We start from the raw sequence: 17,147 nt of genomic DNA, 5'->3' as shown, positions 1-17,147 counted from the left end.
ATTGAAACAAATGATGAAACAACTAGTTGCCCAAATGACCAACATGATGAATATCATAACCTTGGTTGTAACTAAACTTGATAAACAATAAATTAATAATCGCTATCTGGAATGCTAACGGACTATACCGCCACTTACTAGAATTGAAAATATTTTTAACCGACAATGCAATTGATATCATGCTCATTTCCGAAACCCATGCCACTGAGAAGACCTATATAAACATACCAAACTTCGATATTTATTATACAAATCACCCTGACAACAAAGCTCATGGAGGCACAGCTATCATAATAAAAAGAGCAATAAAATGCGTAGAAATGGATGGCTATAAAGCAGAACACATACAGGCGAATACAGTCTGCATCAACACTTTGACTGGCCCAATAAATATATCAGCTGTTTATTGTCCACCCAAGTATAATAATACAAAACACCAATACTTTGATTATCTTAATTCAGTTGGAAATCGATACCTAGCAGGGGGAGACTACAATGCTAAGCACGTAACATGGGGATCTAGGATAACCACCACGAAAGGAAGACACCTATATGAGGCCATTAAGGCAAATAACAACAGCATATTAAGCACAGGAGAACCGACGTATTAGCCAACTGACACTAAAAAACTTCCTGACTTAATCGACTTCTGTATTACGAAAAACCTGACTCATGAAAACATTGCAATAAAATCATGCCTTGACTTATCATCAGACCACTCACCATTAATAATAACGCTCCAGGATAGACCTGTTAGAAAAACCATCACCTCGCTATATAACCATAAGACGAACTGGAATATATTTCGTGATGTCATAAAAGAAAACATGGAAACTCGAGTCTCTTTGAAATCCTCCTCCGAACTGGACAATGCAATCGTATACTTAAACGATAACATAATAAAAGCAGTAACACAATCGACACCAATATTAGACACCTTAATAACAAAAAAAATCCCTGCTTTTATTTTAGACAAAATCAAACAAAAACGCAAACTCAGGAAAGACTGGCAACGCTCCAAACACCCAGCCGATAAAACTAAACTAAACAAATCATCAAATGAACTCAAAAAAATTCTCCAAGAACATAATGACAATCAACTGAAGAAGTACCTTAGCAGCCTCGACACAACTACAGCTACCAACTATTCCTTATGGAAAGCAACTAAAAAACTCACTAAAACAACCATACACAAGCCTCCAATAAAAACAAATTCCAACACAAAAAGACGCTATCCCCTCACACCAGTTCGGTTTCCGAAAACAACATTCAACTGTGCAACAGATTCACAGAGTAGTAAACAAAATTACAGACGACTTCGATAACAAGAAATTTTGCATTGCCGTGTATTTGGACATCGCGAAAGCTTTTGACAGAGTATGGCACAAAGGACTTCTATATAAGCTAAAAACAATTTTACCACTTAACATATTTAATATCCTTAAAAAGCTACATGACTGATAGGCACTTCTTCATAAAATATGACGATGAGTGCTCTGTTATCTTGACGGCGTCTGCTGGAGTACCTCAAGGAAGCGTACTGGGCCCCATACTATACTTAATATACACAGCAGATATACCAACGCCAACTACTCGAGGATCAATGATAGCTATTTTTGCAGACGACACAGTTTTAATGTCAGCTAACCACAATGAAGAAGCAGCAACAAAAACACTGCAAGATACGCTATCAACTACAACGCAATGGTTTGAAAAATGGGGCATTGAGGTCAATAAGTGCAAAATACTTAGGCATAACGATTGACTCAAAACTCACATGGAAAAAACACATACTGAACAAGAGAAACGAGATGAAAAACAAATTCCGACAACTCGACTGGCTACTAGGAAAACAATCAACCCTAAGCTTACTTAATAAACAAATGATATACAAATCAATAATCAGACCGACATGGACCTACGGACTAGAAATTTGGGGGACTGCCAGTAAATCAAACCTACAAATCATTCAGAGAAGTCAATCTAAGATGCTAAGGACAATCACAAACGCAAATTGGTACATAAAAAATGACGACATTCACCGCGACCTCGGCATAGACACTGCCACTGAAGCAGTAAAAAGAAGCAGCAGTAAGCACATCTTGCGACTATTAGAGCACAAAAACCATGAGATGAGTCTGATACCGGAAATGGAACTTAAACCAAGAAGACTAAAGCGCAAAACATCCACAGATCTTGCTCGTATTGTAATATAAAATATAATATAAAATAATAGAAGACTAAGTATTAGTAAAATTGTAACTAAATACCACCAAAGACAATAATGTTCTCTTTCAAAGGGAAGGGACATTTTAATTCCAAACCCTAACACCAATTACTTATTGCTAATATTAACAGATCGTAATTTATAATGGAAAAAAATACTTAAAATTTGTGCGCATAAATGGGGTTATTTAGTTTTTATAAATGCTTACAGTAATATTTGGAAACAGAAATAAATGAGCAGCTGCCTCTGTAAACGCAGTTAAAATGGCAACACTCAACCCCGAACAAAACTGCCAAAATTATGCTAAGTACTTCGAATACCAAAACTGCAAACTTTATTTTATGTCTAGGAAAGACTGCAAACTATTGGTTGGACACGGGACACTATCATACCCCACATCACGCAGCCAAAATATTTTCCATTAAAAATCATTTACACCATTTAGAACAAGAATTATTTCGGTATTCCTAAGGACGGTCTTTCCAAAGAAAGTACAGCGTCTCCCATTGCAACAGAAGTGATACAAAATTCAAGTCTCAGAACCAGGCTGCGCTATATCTTGTTGTTATACTCTAAAAATTATCTTCCAGTCGCTGTAGTCAACGGTGAACAGTTTACATTAATTACATTTTTTATGTCAAAACTATTGTTGATATATACAATGAATACATTTATAATTTTTCTAACTTCAGAGTGTAGTGTAGAATTTTTCCTACTTTCATTGGCTTTGAGTTCTGCCATTGTACATATGCGGCTTCTAGTCGGTAACATTTGGCGCACTATTGCAGTGACAAACTTAACTGGACTACCACCATACAATGCATTCATAAGCCTCCTTATGGCGTTTTCTTCTTTGCTTGTGACGTCATGTGTTGTTTTACTGCCTCTACTCTTTTAGAAAATCGAGCTCTCCAATGTTTTGCCTTTGAGGGTTGCGGTACTCGTTTATCGCATGCGGAAATTGTCTATCAATTCACATCCGTCTAAATTTAATGAAAGAAGTAAACTTTGTCCTTTTCTATATATCTCAATCATCTTTCCTTCATTATGGCTATCTTGCCTTTACCGTTTGTGTGGGTGAAATTGACACTTGTAGGCACCGACCAGATAAACATGATGACAACCAAATTAAAAAGTTAATTGAATTATGTATATCTGTGTTATGTATGAGGCCATCAAGAAGCAGGCACTTGTTGTAGGTTGGTAAAGCTAGCCGGGTCGCCTGGTAGTGGGCACAGACCTGATAGGATAGCCCAGATTTAATTTTCAATTAAAAACAATATTCCAAATAAAAAACTTTAAATCTCTAACTCTTTTATGTATAGGGAAGAATGTACGCACGCTCTCTTGTGCATTTTCAGCCTGTGAATGGTTTCTAACTGTCTACATAAAGATGTGAAATGATGTACACACATTCATTCTCGTATGTACACACAATCAACGATCACACGCCAAAGCAAAGTGAGTACATACATATTTTTCTTAATAGGTACAAAATGCCGACAACAATGTTTCGATTTTTCCTTCGTCACTTTCGTTATCATTTTCGCTAGTTGTTAAATTGTTTTAGTAGTGGACTTTCTGGCAATTTCTGCACTTAAACTAAACGATTTATCTTTTGCCTCAAAATAGGCCTCAGTTTCAGCGATAACCTCTTCATTCATTCTTACCTGCGACATTTTTTTGGGTCTGCGAATGTGGGAGCAATTTGAAGTTCAATTCATGTAGTTTTGCCATTGTTTTGATTGACTTGACCAACAATGTTTTTGGTCAACAGTGAGCACACGCGGCACCCACTTTGAACAGAGCTTTCTCATAGTCAAATGCTTATAAACACGTTCTTTTGATATCTTTATGATGTCAGCTAAGTCATGTAACTTCACTTTACGATCATTCAAAACGATTTTGTGGATTTTTTATATATTGAGATCAGCAAATCATCGGTTTATTGTTGTTTCTGATGGAGCGGAGTCCCCATAATACTTAAAAAGGTGATTGCAATAAAACTAGAGCCATCTATGTGTTAGCCCATGTGTTATGTTATCAAAATTTAATGAAGGTAATTTGATAATGGACTAGAATTCTAAAAGCTGATTAAATTCTTCATTTTCCTATCGAAAGCAGTAATATAAATTGAAGCAGTTGTAGTCTACTTGCAAGCAAGATTTATTTGCTTATTTTGTTTAAGAAATTACAATCTTACAGATTCAAGAAAGTTCCGCTTGAAACGGAAAAGTCAAAGAAGACGGTATAACTAAAAGCATTGAATTTAGGAATAGATCGAGCAATAGAATCGTTAGATGAGTAATTATGTAGTTCTTGTGGACAAATTATTGCCAGCAAATTCTGAGTTGACAATCACCGGTAAGTTATATGTACACATACAAGTAATATTAATTGTATTTTTAAGTTATATTAATTTATGAAAATTTACTCAAGAATTTTATTTTTGCGTAAAAATTTCTGCGAGAAATTGTTGGAGCGATTTCGTATGGTAATGGAGTGATTATGTATATTTGGTGTATCCTCGTATTGCCAAGAAGTAGAATAATTGGACTATATTTACTATTTCCTGCCAATAATGAGAGAACATCCTTCCTTCAGCACAGAGGCATGGTTTCTGCGAGATGGCGTTATGCCGCATATGGCCAGCGAGACCATGGCGATACTGTGTTATTTCTTTCCTCACAAACTGAAAAGCCATTTCGGTAACATATCCTGGCCACCCAGTCGCCCGATCTTATCCTTATATACTTTTTTCTGTGGGGTTACCTCACAAGTAGAGTCTATGAAACAAGCCCAGTGACCATCTCAGATCTAAAAGAATATACCTCTAGCGAGGTTAATGGCATTCCGACATCATTTCTCCAGCGAGTGACATGAAATACGGAGGTTAGATTCCAGGAGCTTGTCCGACGTAACGGTTAACATTTAGGGAAATATTTTTCACAAAATAAGATCCGCCTTTGTCTTTTTTGTAATAATTATTAAAAAATATTTTTATCAGCAGCTTTTCCTAATACTACCACCGGACACCCTGTATGCATATACAGATTTGTATACAAAAGCTCCTGGGCACAGGCACGTATAATTTTTGAGCAAGGTTGCTGATAAAGTGGGTGTTGAGCTACTGCAAAAAAGTTAACACAATCAAAATCGATTAAAAAACGCTTAAATGGGAAACCTAATAAACCTCTTGAGGAGTCAGTACATAAAAGGGCAATATAAATTGAAAAGCAAGCAATGTAAGAGTACTGCAATTCTACATTAATTTATTGGATTAAGGTGTTGAAAGGATGCAGTTTAAAAGGGGATACCCACAAAATTTGCTATCACCACCTTTACACATAATAATCTGTACAGTTACGTAGTGTAATCTAAAATATAGAATTAGGGTTAGCTGAGAAAATACCAAAGTGTGTTGATTACGTAGCCGATTGTTTAAAATCAGCAAATTTCGTTTCTTGCAACTATAAAAAATTTAATGTTTGCACACATAATTATTTCCCTCAACGGGTTAGGGGATTAGAATTTACACGCGGTAAATTTTCAGTGCGGTAAAATTCGATGTTCTTCGTACAGATTATAGACCGATATGGCTGTTTAAACATTTACAAAATAGTCTAAAATAAAGCGCTCTAAAATTGGGCATCGAGGTGTCTTGTATATTCCAGCAAGATAATGGCCCCAATCACACATCTGCAATTGTACGAGAATGGTTTTTTACAAGAACAAGCGAAAACAGAACATTTATGGGAGCACTTAAAGCGTCAAATACGTAAACATTCGATACGAAATAAGGAACAATTGAAAATGTCATTCAAGAAGAGTGGAATAAAGTAACACCAGTAATAACTGGAAGCTTGGTGAAATCAATGTCGTCACGACTTAAAGCTATTATTAAGACCAATGGTCATCTCACCTTGTGAATGTGAATAAAACCCCATTTTATTATATTTTGTGTTATTTCAAAGAATCAATAGCGGAAACAATACAGATATCTCCAGTATAGGTATACTTACTTAAGTGACTAACTGTATGTTCATTTCAGTTGGAAATTAGAAAAACAAAATCTACGACAAAAATAAACACCAGCATACGTTAATGCCGCTGAAAATATAAAATTTTATTCAAAGGAATTTGTTTCAAAGAAAATTTTTCCGCATTCACTTTTGAATTGGTATATCTTTTTTATGCATATGTTTTTTTTGTTGTTGTTTTGTTGTATGTCTAGCCACCAGTTAAAGAACCATGACAATCAATTCAGTTGTTTCGGAGATTAGGGATTTCAAACAGGCAAACAGTACATAAATAAAAGTGAACTGATTTTTAAATTCCTGAAAGGCATACATATCTACATATTTGTATTTTATTCTCGTAAGTTATGTTTGAAGTGCAGAACTATTTTATGGAAAATGCAAAATAAACTTTGAAGAAAAGGCAAACGAAGAACATTTTTGTAAGAAAATATTTATTTATTACCCGAACGTATTATTATTATTTCGAAAACATCGTTGAAAGTTGAACGAAGCAAGCTGATCTTCCAACTCCGATAAAAACGAAAGCCTTTAAAGTTACTAAAACTAAATTTGATTTAGATTCAGCCGACTACTTTACTTTCAGCATCAAAATAATTGGTGAAATAAAATTATAAATAATAAAAATAATTAATCCTCTATGAGGTGAATATCCAAATTGCTTAGTCTATTATTATTTTCTCTTTCTTTCAAGTTATGGACGGTGATTTAAAGCAGTTTAAACGAGCTTTATTGTAATTTAAATAAATACATATGTAAGCCACGAAAGAATATCAAAAAAGGCAGTATGCCTGAGCTGAGATCAATCAACAAAGTCCACAGAAAAAAGTTCATTTACGATCTGCCTCACAAACACTCAACATTACTTAAGTACATGCATCGTAGGCGACTACGAGTATACCATATAAATACATATGTTCCTGCTAAAACAAGTACATATGCATGCATATTGGTAGATATAATCTATGTGCACACATACAGCCCTCACATCAGCATATTGACAAGTTTTGACAATTCATTGCTTTATTTTTTAACATATATTATTTAAAAAAAATATAGTTTATTCTATATTAAATATCCGATTGCTAGATACAAGTTTCAAACTTTGTACAAGATTTGTAACAATTCGACAAATTTTCATCAAAATTTCAAACTTTTTAAGCAGAATTAAAAAAATTTGGTACACAGTTTTATAGCCAATTGAATTTAGTTAAGTGCGAGTTGTAAGTTACTAGAGGATCCCGCAGATATTTTATAAATTTTTTCCTTGTCGGTGTTGTGAGTTTTCTCCATATAACAAATCCAAGAAATGATTTTTTGTGGTTAAAACATTTGAAATTTTGATGAAAATTGCTCCAATTTTTCTAGTATACATTTTGTAGTAAAAAGTTGGAAATTTGCATTTATGTGGCTTTTGGTAGACATGAGGACATGAAAAAATCATGAACATTAAACAAACAGAAAAATAGTCAAACTGGGTCAGAATGTTGAGGTGCTATATTTTTTTTCGCGGGCTGTATGTATGTATAGCTTTGTAAACACATAAATACTTGTAAATATGTCTTGTCCAGCTCACAGATGACAATATTCTCTAATATTGCTACATATTTTCCCTTTGTTGAAATAATTGTGTTGATGTACTCAACACTGAATATTAAACGATGCCTCCAGCATCGACCTGTTGATTGAATTTACCGACGAGCGCTTTTATTTTTTGGGATCCATTCACGAAATTCGTCATTGTAGCCAACATCGAGTGCTACCATCCCTATGTAGTGAGTTCGTATGAATGGATTACTTGCACAAAGGTGCGCTTTTCAGTAGAAGAAAAGTTGTTTACATGTGAAAACTATTTCAGGAAAGCTAGGTGATTTTAAATTTATTGCGTTGACAATAAATATTGAAAAATTGTAGACCGTACGAACCATGTTTTTATCATTTTGTTTTAAAAATACATATTTGGTTCAACATCCATTATTATTATATAATTAACTGGTCGCTCAACTATAAGGAACATTTTTTAATTTTTCAAATCAATTTTCTTCTTTCTTGCATTCTCAAAATATCTTGTGAAACTAAATACCTATATAAATCTATACAAGATTTAATCATTAAAGGTCCGGTAAGTAGCGACTTCTCGCAGCCTCTTCACGAATGAGTTACTTTTATGTTGCAGATAACCACTAGTTTGTGAGTTTTCATGCATGTAGACTCCGATAAGGCATTTGTAAAAATTCTTATTAAACCTTTTCATTTACAGAGTTTTAGCGCAGCGTTTCTGCAAATACAATCGGGGTCAGCTTACCATACATATAATGCAATTATTTGGTTAGGTTAGGTTAGCCTGGTTGGCAATAGGCCACGCATAGACCTTTTATTCCCTAGCGATACAGATGGAGACCGACCTCTATAAATACCGAAAGTAGACATCATGTAGGATGTCAGCGTTTTTGGCGAATCTAAGCAGAGCTATGAGATCCGCTTTTGAGACGTCCTCCAGACCCTCAAACAATGGGGCTCCCAGGCATTTTAAACGGGGTTTTAACAATGCCGGACAGACGCACAGAAGGTGTTCTAAACTTTCCTCAACATCCTCTCTGCTTTTCCTTCCAATGTAATTAGTAAGTTTCGTTTGTTTTATTAGTAAGTAAATTGTTTTTAAGCGTTTTTATTTGCAGGAGTTCAAAAACTCGCAAGTGCACGTAATCTACATCTACAAAAAAACGTAAGTTGTAACCATATATTTGCAAGTTAACTATTTTTAAGCTTTACGATGCCATGGCGGCCAGCTTTTTTGGATTCTAATATTTTAAAATTATTTTTCGACCTGTACCAGATACTTCCGGATGATTTGGAAAATTACTCTGCTCCTTGCCTCGTACAAGCTAGTTTTAGAAAATTGTTTATTTAATATCCGTTCTTATTTCAATATTAAGATTTTTATAGATGACTTCTCCTTTTAACAATTCTTACATATTTCGTGGAAGGAAAATATACTCGTGTATATAGATTCAGAAGCTTATTTTGTTCACTAGTCGCGTTTTTTTATTACAATATAATGAAATTATTCTTTTAGGAACCCAGTGAACCCGACATCTCTTGACTTTTCGCTCTTTTCAAACAAACTACAAACTTGGTGAACCTATATATAGCAGCTATCCGGGCATCCAGTTGATTACAAGGTTTTAGAAAATTTATTATACAACTGCGAACTAACTTAGTATGTATAGTATATATAGTACCTAGCTAACTTAATTTTTCTTTTGTTTCTTATTTCAGTAGTAACCGGATACTTTGCGTACTTTACTACTTTTAGGCAAGAACGGGAAAACATTCTCCACTATTTCTCAGTGTCAGTTCAGAGTGTCAAAGCTCACTTGTCATTACTGACCCATCCTTTTAAAATTGAATTTACATTGAATCCTTTATGCGCATACATACAAACAGGAATATGTTTATAAATTTCTTCGTATTCTAAAATTGCAAAGCACCGTGCCAGAAAAGCAGGCGAATTAATCAACCATTTAAAAATATTATCATGATAATCTATTTGCCTAAGAAAACACTAACTTTTTTTTAAACAACAATAGATTAGATTATTTTAGCTAGAAAACTCAAGAAAATATGTTGATGGAAAATCACTGAAAGTGAATATAGCCTTGTTCTTATGCAAAAACTTATTTATGCATAAGTATGTGTGGGAAACTGAAAGAGATGTACTCTTTTACTAAATTTATTGCAAAAAACTCCGACAAACATGGCACATGTAATTTTAGTGGCTTCTTATGATAATTGGCGAAGGATAAGTTCACTCACCACTAATTCTGAGAGAAAAGCGAATCGTATCTATAAAGGGAGTGGAAACCCGGGAATGCACTATGGGGTTTTTTTACATTTTTTTGGCATAAATCACAAATTTAAAGATAATGACTTAAATTTTTGCAGGTGAATCACGTAGATTAAAGTAGAATTTCGGTTTTTGTTTATTTTTTCATTCGATTACGCCTCCGCCCTGAACATGATCTTTAAAATAATGTGACAATTTATACAATAGGAAATTTGTGTTTCCATATATTTCATTTATTTCGCGAATTTGTGCATTCTTAAACAATAAGTATTTATTTAAAATTAATTAAATTATTTTTTTGTTTTTATATTAAATTTGTCTGGGTGGATAATTCCCTTCCAAAATGGCTTAGGCAAATTTTTAAACTGCATATACATATGTGTTCTAAGAAGAAAGAAAAATATTACGTAACTTACAAACAGCTTATTGAGACTACTTACTACCAATATGAACTTAGTTTTCTTCTATTTTAATATATTCTTCGTCAGAAGTAATCACATCAAGTTCAATATCTTCGTCATATTCTTCATCTTCGTCCTGATAATCTTTGTCATTATTTGATAAAATATTTAAAGATGGCGATTGAAGCAGCGCGAAATCTTCTTTTGGTATGTCTTTCTTTTTATTTTTGTTTTGTCGTTCTTTTAAAAAGATAGTGGACAAAAATGGGTCCGAAGTATCTAAGGCTCTATTAAAAACATCTGTCATATTATCCAGCCGACTGCATTTTCTTGCATGCCCCCTTCTATCGCTTTTATAAAACTAATTTCGGGATTCGGATGCATGTTACCCAAGACAGCCAACAGAAACCAAGGAGTTTTTTATTATTTGATGACCATGTACTAGTACCTTGTGAACAGTAGGAGACATAGGATACCAAGGATAATTATAATGGTACAGTTCAAAAACCTTTCCACAAAAGGTTTCAAACTTGCTTGAGCTAATTTCATGCTCATAGGAAATGCTCACTAAAATTATATAGAAGTTTTTCAGTAATTGTTCTTCAACATTTAAAATTGAGGCTAATAAGGCTACGTCAGAAAATGCCCTCCTTGCCGTGTTGCCGTCATTGGAGTTTCCGCTGCCGTTTGGAATAGGCTTGTCTACATTGAGGCCCATTTCCTTTAAAAGTGTCTTTTGTATTAATTGTTTTCGAGCTATTAATTGAGGTTTATCGCAATCTTTAACGTGCCACTTTTTCATCTCGACTCTATATGAAAGTTTCAACACAAACTCGAAAAAGCGGATCCAAGCATGCAAAGGGCTGATTCCATATTGAAGGGCATGTGTTTTGGCCTTGAAAACTTCTGAATTAATATCTTTAATATTAAGTAATTGTGTTGGCTTTGCTCCGCAGAGCGTGGACGTTTTAGTAAGTAACCCTACATTTAAAACTCTGTGCACTTCTGTGCGCCTTGGAAGTTCTATTATACGAAACGCACCTATACTTGTTAAGACTAATTTAAATAATACATATGAATAAAACACGATATACAAAATCTAAACCACACATAATTGAAAAAATGTTACTAGACTATAATCTTATATACCTGGACTATGACCTTCCATCATTTAAATTTGGATTCTTTGTTTTATTTGGATAACTCGAGCAATCAAACTTTTTTCAATGTATTCCACCAAACTGTGCACAAAGCGAACACGATAATCAGCTGACTTTGAAGGCGTACCGTTCAATCAGTGTGACGGTAAAAAAATTTAACGACTACTTTCTCAACTAATTAGGGTATGGTAAAAACAAAAATAAAGCTTATTTTAAAATACAGGATACGTTATTTTTTTAATATATGCTAAAAAAAACGCCAAAAACCCCATAGTGGAATGTTTCATTTCCGCCCCCATTCCATGATACAAGAGCAATCGAGTATGTTCATTTACCTGTAGCTCCATCCTCTTCGTCCATCACCGACCTCAGTCGCACCTGGTTTGGTGTGCGCGAGGGTGATGGGGTCGGTGTGTTGAGAACATTGGTCATTTTACCGCCGTCACCGATCATACCAGCATTAGTGCCATTTTCCATTTTAACAGTTTCCGCATTGAATTTAACCATTCTATGTTCAGCTCTTCAGCAAGTCATTAGAGATGAATTGATTCGAAAAATAGCCACGCACATAAGTAATATACGATCTGAAAAGACAATAAAATAAAAGAATTAAATAAAAGTAATGTATATACTTTTCTATTAAAGATTTCATATATTATAACTGTGTACTTCTATAAAATGTATTGCCGTGAGCTAAATATTAAATATTCAAATACATTACAGCGCATCACCCTTTATCCAAAAAATATACTGTTTTCCCATAGGAATTAAAAAATTTGTTATATATTAAAACTGACGTGATCTGGACCGATTTGAAAGTATCTCTAAAAATCTTACGATTGCGACTCCGTTGATAAAATCTTTAAACACTTTAATACAGCGTGAACTCTTCTATCGTCTGAGGTGATTGAAAAAATTATTCTGAAAAACTAATTTTATTTATAAAAAACTCGATTTTAGGAGATACTTTTGAATTGGCCCATCTGATGTAAATCTTAATGTTTTTTCCAAATATTCTGCTGTAGGTCGTAAAATATAATAAGTTTTATGGTTCCGGTGGAAAAACTGCGACTTTTTTCGGTTAAGCGCCCTATATAATATATATGCGAAGTGTGCGTTAAAACTCTTTAGCTTCGATGGTATTGATGAAAATATAGTTGTTTTAATTGAACATTACCGAAATGCATCCAAAAAACAGTTTTTGTTTATCTTTTTATGTATATTTTTTATCTAACTGTGTTACGACCAAGAGCGATAATACCTTCTGCTCAAATATGAACGAAACGTTATCAATAAAACGGTCCGCGGATGACATATGGCAAAAATAAATTTTTTGTTTTTTGGTAGGACTGTTATAAGCTTACATGCCAAATTTCAGCGTGATATGTCACATAGTTTGTTTTCTGTGCTACTGTAAACAAGTCAAGCTCGAGTGTGTTCTTCGAATTCTCTTTTATGACTTCAATTGTCTCAAAATGTTTTCCACGGAGCGGCAACTAGAGCTTGGGAATCAGGAAAAAGTCACATGGAGCCATATCAGGCGAATACGGTGCTTGCGGAACGATATTAACATTATTTTTGTTCAAATAATCGCGAACAAGACGTGATGTGTGAGCTGGTGCATTATCGTGATGCAAGAACCATGACTTGTTGTCCCACAATTCCTTCCTTTTAAGACGAATGTTCTCGCGCAAACGCTTTAAAACGTGTAAATAATATTCAGCGTTAACCGATTTTGCGATTTGTGCGATTTTCAAGCACAATTTCCTTTACTTTTCCGATGTTTTCGTCGTTTACTGATGTTGCTGGACGACGTTCATGAGGCAAGTTTTCAACCGATGTACGGCCCTCTTTGAACGATTTGTACCACTGGAAAACACGTGCGCGCGATAGAGCAGAGTCCCCATAGGTTATCTGCAACATTTTTAAGGCGTCTGAAGTCGAAATTTTGTTGGAATAACAAAATTTCAAACAAATTCTTTGTTCAACTTGAATTTCCATCGTTAAATTCGAAGAACACACTCGAGCTTGACTTGTTTACAGTAGCACAGAAAACAAACTATGCGACATATCACGCTGAAATTTGCCATGTAAGCTTATAACAGTCCTACCAAAAAACAAAAAATTTATTTTTGCCGTATGTCATCCGCGGACCGTTTTATTGATAACGTCTCGTTCATATTTGAGCAGAAGGTATGTGCAAAGAGATGTATTTTTGTATTAGTTATTTAGTACTTCCTAAAAATGGCATCTAAAATTGTATATTATCAAGGAATAAAAACGATATATTTATTTTTATGCTGTTTCTTAGCAACCACAAAAACACTGATTTTAAATTTTAGCTGCTAGATGAAAATTTCATAAATTTAAGGAAAAATGTCAAACCTTAATATTAACATTTTTCTGGCGCAAACCCCAACAGTTTTGCTGCAAATTTGATCTGAGTGAAGAATTATATGGTATAATTTCTGCTGTATCTCTCTACTCTAGCACGCCTCACTCCGTCTATTTCGTCCCGACGCTCACTGCATCGCTACATACATATCAATGCTTTGTACTTATATATGTATACTTTTACACTCGTATGCGTATACCATATGTCTGTCTCTTGTACAATAAATCTACTTTATTCCACTGAGTGTTAGTATCAATACATTTGATGCAACCGAGAGCTGAGAGGGAAATAATAAAAATAATTAGAAATATATCTATTTGAATATACTCAGTAATTCTCTTAACTAACCATTCTGAGCTTTTATTGACACTTCCGAAAAGGTAGTTAATTTAAATTATAAAAAAATAATTAGAGCTTGTGTGAAGTCGTTATTTATGATGACGTAAAAGATTTAATTTAACCACATTTTTGCAGATAATTTTATTAAGAAAATTTAAGTGGAATAAAATTTTGAATAACATCTCCTGTAGATGGGTATAGAACTTTGATAAATTAAAAATTGTATTTTTATTTTTATAAAACCAATTGCGGTTAGTTATTATTATACGTTTAATTAGCACCTGGTTTATCACTTGCCCCTTAATGTACTTTTTGCAAGCTTCATTTCAACTTGATATACAATCTGAATATTTGTAGATATTTCAGGGACACATATCTGTATGTGCAATATATAAGTATAAAAATATGTTTATAAGTCAGCGTTCGCTGGTAATTTCAAATCTGTCTACAATGCAGGATAATTATAATTAATTTGCATGGCTCATTCTGTGTCCACACGATGGAGTGTGGTGGGGTCGAATGGACGAATAAATTGAGTGACAATGTGTTTTGAAAATATATGTACGTATGCGCATGGTGGAGGCGACCAAGTTCATATGCAGATATACACTAAATATATTCATTGCATGTGATTATTCAGTTTAAAGATTTCACAAATTTAACTAAATTCTTCCCGCGATTATGGAAATAATCTTCATATTATATTGCTTCTAATCTGTTATTCTTCTTTTCCTTATCATCGTTGCTAAATTTGGGCAATGTTACTTTACTGTTGTATTTTTTACTATCTTTAGAACTTTGATTCAATTATGGCATGCTATGGCAACTACGCTTGGGCCCAGGCCCTTGCTCTTTTCGCTTTGCTGCTATCAAAACTAAAAGCAAGAACAAATACGTTGCTAGTGCTGCGCTAAAGACTGCAGGAGTTGTGCCTATCAACAAAATAAATAATATATAAATATGTATATGTATAAATGCACATCTGCACAAATACATATAACAAAGCTTTGTGTCCGCAATTAAAATTTCAACCAAATATGCAAAAGCACTTAACTTTCAAACCCATCAAGATATATGTTTTGTGAAGCTGTTAAGAATTGATGTCATTCCAATGGATCAGCTTTTTGAACTCCACTCGACCAAAGTATTCTGACGTACTTACAATACTTAAAAATATAAAAAATCATGCATAGGAGTAATTCATCACAATTTTCAAATTATTTGAAATTTATTTGAGCGCCTCATAATTGGTGTTGTTACTAAAATTGCATCAGAGTTTTAGCCTTTGCATTTATAATTAACTCTCTGTGAATCGAAGACAACATAAAGTTTATTGCAACAAATTTTTATACAACATAAAATCGCGTAACACAAATTAATGAAGAAACTAGCCAGATTTTGCCAATCAGCGATTCAATGTATATCTGCCGAAGGGTGGCCGCTTTTAGAAAAGTTATGCCCATCGTTTGAAGTTTCCTATTTTTCCGTGAGTTTCATATCACTTGGCTAAAGCTCTTGCTTTCTTGCTCATATTAAAATGACTGCCTTAACAATGGCACGTACACATCCGCATCTTACGCATCCACCATATTGCCAGCCACCGAGGCCTGTGTAAATAAGCTCAGTACGAGTAAGATGTCTACTATAATAAAATAGAAATTAATGAAGTTGAACACCGAAAGTTAACATTTAATACCTCAACATTTTCTAAACAAATGAACTGTTTTGAAATTTTTTTACTTTTAACTGCATACTTTTGTGAATGAATCTGCGCCAAGTTATAAAATGAGTATTTATGTACATACATAATAAAATCCACAAACGTAAAAATATGTTTATCTAACAATCCTCCACCCCAAATGAATTTCTCTTGCGTAACATATATAAATAATATAGGTACATACATACATATGTACATATAGGAAATCCAGTGAGCTGCAGAAACAAATTGCCTTAAGAAAACTCTGCTTAGTAAAACTTCAGTCAGAGTAAGAGGCAAAGTGATATATGAAAAAATTTAGTGATTTTTGGAGAAGTTAACACCGCGATCTTGTTTGCCCTTTAGAGGCAAAGTAGTTTTGAAATAACAACTTTTAAAATTAATTATTTAACGCGAGAATCTAATCTCTGCATATCTGTAAGAGCTAGATATGTAACCCTTCATCTGCAGATTAATTAACATTGAAAAAACAACAATTGAAAGCTTTGTGCGTTATTTGGTCAGCTAAAAGAAACATACATATATTTAAAATTGACGTAGAATGGTAGAATATGACCGCTACTTTAGTTGAGTTTTTGTGCATGTCATATGGATGGTTGCTCCTCAAGCCGATGCCATGAAGGTGTACCTAAAAACAAAATAGGAGTTCCCGTTCGGAGGTATACAACTTTAGAGCACCACTTTTGTAAGGAAATATTAAGGCGCTTATCAGAAATTTCAGTAAACGCTTGAAATCACCCGAACCTAATGGGCTATGAAGAAGGCGCACAAAAACCGAAACTGCAGAGTTCCATTTTGCAGCAAAGATTTGTGAGTGGCCAGTTCTAACAATCGATAGCGTGCCTATTCCGACCCGAAATAGAATAAGGCTAGGCAATCGACGAAGGAGAAATGCATGTATGTTCAGTTGGTCTATTTTAGACGTAGTGTTGTTACATTTTTACATCTAATGTACCAAGGGTATACTGCTTTCTCTTTCATATAATATTTTATGGCGTAAATTCTTTACTTTTCCGCACCA

The 17,147-nt window shown here is 34.0% G+C and overlaps 1 protein-coding gene across 4 annotated transcripts in view; it reads right to left on the bottom strand.

Annotated features, from left to right (window-relative positions):
• The window catches only part of LOC128861231 (adenylate cyclase type 2), a 79,521-nt gene that overhangs the window by 46,569 nt on the left and 15,805 nt on the right, over positions 1–17,147 (bottom strand). For all 4 annotated transcript variants that reach the window (XM_054099193.1, XM_054099197.1, XM_054099195.1 and 1 more), the window contains exon 2: positions 12,008–12,256. In XM_054099193.1, the coding sequence (XP_053955168.1) occupies positions 12,008–12,179 (172 nt within the window). In that variant the 5' untranslated portion in view covers positions 12,180–12,256. The remainder of the gene's footprint in view (positions 1–12,007; positions 12,257–17,147) is intronic.

Source organism: Anastrepha ludens, chromosome 4, assembly GCF_028408465.1.
Source record: "Anastrepha ludens isolate Willacy chromosome 4, idAnaLude1.1, whole genome shotgun sequence".
NCBI lineage: Eukaryota > Metazoa > Arthropoda > Insecta > Diptera > Tephritidae > Anastrepha > Anastrepha ludens.
The sequence above is the reverse complement of the archived record's forward strand: the minus strand, read 5'-3'. Positions and strand labels throughout refer to the sequence as shown.